Here is a 6,081-nt window from a genome sequence, read left to right as displayed (position 1 = left end):
AAGTCTTTTAATGACAACAACATATATATGATTTTTACTAACATTTTATTACAAGTAGATATAAAGCCATTCAGGATTTATGACTTTTGACCCTCAGTCAGGGTAAAAAGTACCTCCTCCATCCCCCCCCCCCAGTCACACTTAAAATTTAAATGCTGCCTGTGACCACTATGTACATATCATATTAAACAACAACTGCAAGTATAGACATAAATATGTTTAAACATTTTTGTTTCCATATCTGTATGCATGTGAACGCACCTTAATGAAAAGAACTTATGGCGTTGAGTTATAGTCTAAGTATATCGATATTAAATTGCAACATAACAATTTTAAAGTAGACATTTGTTTTACATAATTACATTAAGGCTCTTGTACAGTTCATTTTAGTATTGGAGAATTTGTTTTTGTAGTTGGTGCAGTTGATGGTGAAGCACTGGCTGGCTCAAGGTGCTCTCTCCACCCTTAGTAATGGCCGCCGTGCGGCGCACCGCTAGTCACGTGACGTCCATTCCAGTCTATATTTCCATGGTCTCAAGTCGAGGTCAGTTGCACAGCAGCAAGTCTGACTTGTTATAACGTCGATGACCTTTTGTTTGCACGCTCGTTTGTTGCAGGAAGCACGACGAGTTCACGAGGCAGCTGGAAGCGAGCATGTCGAAAGAGGAGAGAAAAGCTCTTTATAGGGAGCAGGAAAGGCTGCTGCTGGAAATGGAGAAGAAGGGAGAGCAGATCGGTAAACTCTACCGACATCAAAGACAGGTTAGTGTTCATGTTAAACACGCACATAGGGTTGCCAACTCTCTGAAAAATAAATAAGGGACACCTCACCACCAGGACCGACCGACCATTGCCTTCACCCTTCCCAGCGTCTGTGTGAAATGATTTTTAACCATTTGACTGTTGACTTGACCCTGAATTTAGGTAGATGCATAAATGCATTTGTTCTGATATGAACACGTGGAAAACAAATTATTATTTAGCAATTTATTTTTAGTGCAAAATAAATTTTCACTCACAATTTCAATATGAGCATTCTGTCCTGCTTCAAAGCATAAAATAAAAATCTCTAAAAATAAATCTCTCTGTAGTGCTAATGCTTAACTTAAAATTGTATAAATTAACAAAAAAACAATTGAAAATTTGCATCATCCAAAACAATGTAACAGTGCACATTTACACATTTAGTGTAATAAAAAGTGCAAAAAATAAAGTCTGAAAAGTAAACAATACTTACAATACTTATAGCTGTTGTTGCGCACCTTTTCCACCCAGCCATTTTCCTTTTCTCATTCTCCCCTGTATTTTTGCATTCTTTTTTTTTTTTTTTTTTTTTTTAGGAGGAGTAGTAACGACGTTACAGACATTGCTGTCCGTAGGCATATCTGCAGTGACAGTGTTGGTGTTGGTATCGATATCAGCCATGCTGCTTTGTTATTGTTGTCCAGCGACCGTCATCGGCTCATGACGTCGGTATCTTCTTGCGAGCAGATGTCCCTCGACCAATGAGATAAGAGTGATTCTGTATTGTCAACTCGTGTCTGTCAGCTCATTGGTGAAAAGCAGGAGAGAGTGTTGTGTGTTGGGGGGGCGTGGCTGGCTGTGTTGGTGTTCTTTTCTTTTCTTTGCTCTCCAGGTGGCATGAGGGCTGATTTGTCTGTGGAGAAAGTGCTGGCTGAAGAGTCCTCACCCTTATTAGCGTCATGTGGAACACCTGTGGCAAGGGCTCACGTGCGGCCTTGAAGACTTGCAGCTGAAGCAGATAATTGGATGGCGTTCTGCATATAAGTCATGTGTGATTTGAGCAGAACTGCCGGGAACTCGACCTTGTGACGTTCGTTTGTGAGACGCTGAGGACCGCGCCTGGGTTTGACATATCGAGCCCGTGAAGCAGGGAAGGGTGAGGACACATGCTGTCAGCACACGCTAAAGAGAATCGGTTCGTCGTGTCCACCTGGGGGGTGTTTGGCGGTGGTAGTGAGTCCAGGAGCACCGGGCTTTAATCCTTGCGGGTGCTGGAGAACGTGCCACTTATCACTCCACCAGAGGGACGCTTTTTATGTTTTACATTTGTAAGCACAGGTGAAAAATAAATTGTTTCTGTTGGGAACCGCCTTCTGGTTATCTTTACCGCTGGGTTCTGTCAGACGCAGGTCCGCTCCTCAAACCGCGTCGACACATAACAGTAGTTCCCGGCCTTTCCATAATGGACCCAGCGGCAGAGGCGGTTCCTTTTGCCGAAAAGGTGCAAGAACACTTGGAGAAAATATGGGAGCAATTACAGCATCTCGCAAATCGACTTGAACAAACAGACGCCCGTGTTACGGAGCTTGCAGCGCAAGCCGTTCCGCTTCCTGCAGCTCCAGCTGTGGCATCATCGATACCGGGGCAGATAACTCCGTCACCCAGGGATTCGGTGTTCGAACCGGTTATTTGTCATCCGGAGCCTTATGCGGGAGACGCCGAAGCTTGCGCTTTGTTTCTGATGCAATGTTCTTTGGTCTTTACTCAGCGACCGGCTTCCTTCTCTTCCGATGGAAGTCGTGTTTCCTATGTAACAAATCTGCTCCGGGGCGACGCCTTGGCTTGGGTCACTGCGTTGTGGAGTAACAACTCGCCATTGTTAGGGTCCTTTAAGGATTTCTCCCGGGAGTTCCGATTGGTTTTTGACCATCCGGTGAAAACGAATACCGGTGCCCAACGGTTGCTGAATCTCAGGCAGGGGAGGCGGAGTGCGGCGGAGTATTCCGTGGATTTTCGGATTTTTTTCTGCTCAATCCGGTTGGAATGCCGTAGCTTTACGGGGCGTGTTTGTAGACGGGTTAAATGAGGCACTAAAATACGAGCTGGTGGTCCGTGATGAGCCAAACAATTTAGATGAGCTAATATCGTTGGTGATTCATCTGGATGATCGGATGAGGGAGCGTGGACGCGAGAGAGGACGCCCATCAGAGCGTTTTTTTTTGTCTCGGGGCTTTCCCCGACACAGGTCTGGGCCGCCTCTTCTTCGCCCCACTGAGGCTCCTCCGACGGGACCTCCAGCTCCTCCTGTTGACGAGCCCATGCAGCTCGGACGAGTAGAGATGTCTGTATTGCCCCGACACGTAAGCGTCAAGAGAAATAACGGCGACGTAACTCCAAGTGTTCTGGGACAGGCAAAATAACACAATAAAAAAAAAAAAAAAATTCCAGCACAAGTAAACGTTTTGTTTTCTTTAATTAGGGGTTATGAGTGTTTGGGGAGTTAGGGGCGTATCTGGTGGAGTGATTGATGGGCTCACTTAATTGTCAAGTTTGTATGTGGTTTAGGTATTTTTTGTTTGGGTTGTTGGGTTGTTTTATTTTGTTGTTTTTTATTTCTCTACATCCCTAACCCCGACCTCACTTGCCCCAAGACCGTTCGTCTTGTGGGTTGTGGGGTGGTGCAGGTTGGTCACGCTGAGCATTCTCAGAAGACCTCTGCACCTGGGGGGGGGGGGGGGGGGTGTTAGAGGCGTTTCTTTGGTTTGGTTAGGGCCCGGTTCCACTCCAGCCTCGGTGAGCCTTTGTACCGTTCGTCATTGGTGTTGCCGGGGTGTGGTGCAGCGGAGACTTACCTCAGTCGGAGGGGTGGGCCGATCTGTTGCCGTTTGCCATTTCGGCAGTTCCACCCCTCCCGAGAGGCTGGGGTATGGTCGAGTTGTGGCACTGGACGCATTTCCAGTTCTCTGCTGCGCCTTGGGGTTGAGCTGGGTTAGTTTTTTCCTTGTTCCCTTCTCCGGCTTACTATTTTTGGGCCGTTTGCCAAAATTGAGCCGCCGGGGGGCTCTGGGAGGGACCTGGGGTCTTTCCGGGTGCTGGGGAGGGTAACGGGATTTATGGTCGTTTATATCCCCCCGAGGTTGTTTTTGGTTGTCCTCCGGGGGTTGGTTTTTGATTTTGTTTTGTTTTCCTTCCGGGTTCCACCTCCGGGGTTGATGGGACGGTCCCCTGGGGGGGAGTTGGCTTGGGACCGCCCAGCCATGTATGACCAAGTCTGGGGTTCCGGGGTTGTGGGGTGGGTACCTCCTGGGGTTGATGGTACGGTCCCCTGGGGGGGGCGCAGTGTTGCTCCATGTGCACCTGGGGACCTTTGTTGGGCTTATGGTTTTGGCTGTTCCTCCTGGAACTGGCAATGAAGGCCTTCTGGGGGGGGTTGGGCTCTGCAGGTCATTCTGGGGGGGTTGTTTGTTATTCTTCTTTTATGCATTTTCGTTTGTATTGTGTTTGAGGGACTGTGTTGGGGGTTTTGCGTTTGGGAGTTTTTCTTTTCTTCCCGGGGTTGATGGGACGGTCCCCTGGGGAGGTTGTTGGGTGGGTTTTTATGTTTTTTTTTCTGTGTGAGTGACCTTGTTTTTGGGGAATGTTTTGGGGGCTTTTGTTGATTCCAGCCGCCTTCCTGCTGCGGTGCCTGTCCTGCTTTCTGCCGTGGACCCTGGAGGGGGGTGCTGTTCTCGGGCCTGGTTGGTTCGGTCGCCGGGAGGCTTCCCGTTGATGGGGGGGTACTGTTGTGTGTTGGGGGGGCGTGGCTGGCTGTGTTGGTGTTCTTTTCTTTTCTTTGCTCTCCAGGTGGCATGAGGGCTGATTTGTCTGTGGAGAAAGTGCTGGCTGAAGAGTCCTCACCCTTATTAGCGTCATGTGGAACACCTGTGGCAAGGGCTCACGTGCGGCCTTGAAGACTTGCAGCTGAAGCAGATAATTGGATGGCGTTCTGCATATAAGTCATGTGTGATTTGAGCAGAACTGCCGGGAACTCGACCTTGTGACGTTCGTTTGTGAGACGCTGAGGACCGCGCCTGGGTTTGACATATCGAGCCCGTGAAGCAGGGAAGGGTGAGGACACATGCTGTCAGCACACGCTAAAGAGAATCGGTTCGTCGTGTCCACCTGGGGGGTGTTTGGCGGTGGTAGTGAGTCCAGGAGCGCCGGGCTTTAATCCTTGCGGGTGCTGGAGAACGTGCCACTTATCACTCCACCAGAGGGACGCTTTTTATGTTTTACATTTGTAAGCACAGGTGAAAAATAAATTGTTTCTGTTGGGAACCGCCTTCTGGTTATCTTTACCGCTGGGTTCTGTCAGACGCAGGTCCGCTCCTCAAACCGCGTCGACACATAACAGAGAGGCTGGGATCAAATTTACCGTAAGTTTCCATATAAAGCGCCAGTCAATTCCATTGACATTTTACAGACTTTTGATTCTCACAGAAATACGGGACAAACTGCGTCCCGTTTCAGGTCAATACGGAACGCACACTTTTATTTCCAAGTAAGGGATGATTCCGTTTTTCAAGGGATGGTTGGCAACCCTACACGCACAAGTTCTTGCACCTGACCCTTATCTTCAGTCTTTTTTTTACTTTTTTTGCTCTTTATTCAAGGTTAAACGTGTCCAGAAAGAGGCCAAGACTCAGAAGGGTCGTGGAGACAAGGAGAGAAGGGCTACAACAGCGGCCCCTAGAGGTCACCCTGCTGCACAGCTCAAACCCAGACCAGGAGAACTCAGCAGTAGGAATTTGGGGCTGTTGAGGGACTTGAAGGCAGTGCAGGCTTCACTAAAGACCTGAGCCTCTGCGCACTTTCAGCAATAAAAGATGGCATTTCTTCTGCAGTCCCTCGACTGATGGTCAACAAATGCAGCTGATTTTTAAATACTGATGAACTTTTGTGAACTTTAATAAAAGCTGGTTTGTTATCTTCATATCAGATTTTTTTTTTTAATTTTGGTTGTTGTGACGAGGCGGTGTTGTGACCCTCCATCACAGATTTTGCACTTATGGACAATTCAACTTAAAGCATTTTCTTCTCCAAATCCGTCAAAAAGCACATGTGTAAATATTTTTTAAACATTTTATCAGGTAAAACTGTTCAAAGTGAAAAAATAAAGAAAATCAGTGCAGCACAGGTTTTGTTGTTTGCGTCTGTATTCACACTGTGGATCTTGACCAGGTTGATGGGGTTCTGACCCACAGGTTGGGACCCATTTCATGACTTTCTAACATTCACAAACTGCTTAAAAAAAAATAAATAAATAAAAAATAAATAAATAAATAAATAAATATATAT

At 47.3% G+C, this 6,081-nt stretch overlaps 1 protein-coding gene across 1 annotated transcript; it reads left to right on the top strand.

Annotated features, from left to right (window-relative positions):
* The first annotated feature begins 430 nt into the window (after positions 1-430).
* On the top strand, positions 431-5,827 carry LOC117509122 (centrosomal protein of 57 kDa-like). The gene is made up of 2 exons (XM_034168902.1): positions 431-762; positions 5,397-5,827. The coding sequence occupies exons 1-2, from the start codon at positions 655-657 to the stop codon at positions 5,580-5,582; spliced, it is 294 nt and encodes a 97-aa protein (XP_034024793.1). The 5' UTR covers positions 431-654; the 3' UTR covers positions 5,583-5,827.
* The last annotated feature ends 254 nt before the right edge of the window (positions 5,828-6,081 follow it).

The sequence above is a fragment of the Thalassophryne amazonica genome, chromosome 4 (genome assembly GCF_902500255.1).
Source record: "Thalassophryne amazonica chromosome 4, fThaAma1.1, whole genome shotgun sequence".
NCBI classification, from domain to species: Eukaryota; Metazoa; Chordata; class Actinopteri; order Batrachoidiformes; family Batrachoididae; genus Thalassophryne; species Thalassophryne amazonica.
This window is presented reverse-complemented; position numbering and strand designations above follow the sequence as displayed.

Coding starts and splice junctions, on each gene's coding strand:
- LOC117509122 (XM_034168902.1), top strand. CDS start 655: ATGTCGAAAGAGGAGAGAAAAGCTCTTTATAGGGAGCAGGAAAGGCTG. Junction 763..5,396: donor TCTACCGACATCAAAGACAG/GTTAGTGTTCAT, acceptor TCTTTATTCAAG/GTTAAACGTGTCCAGAAAGA.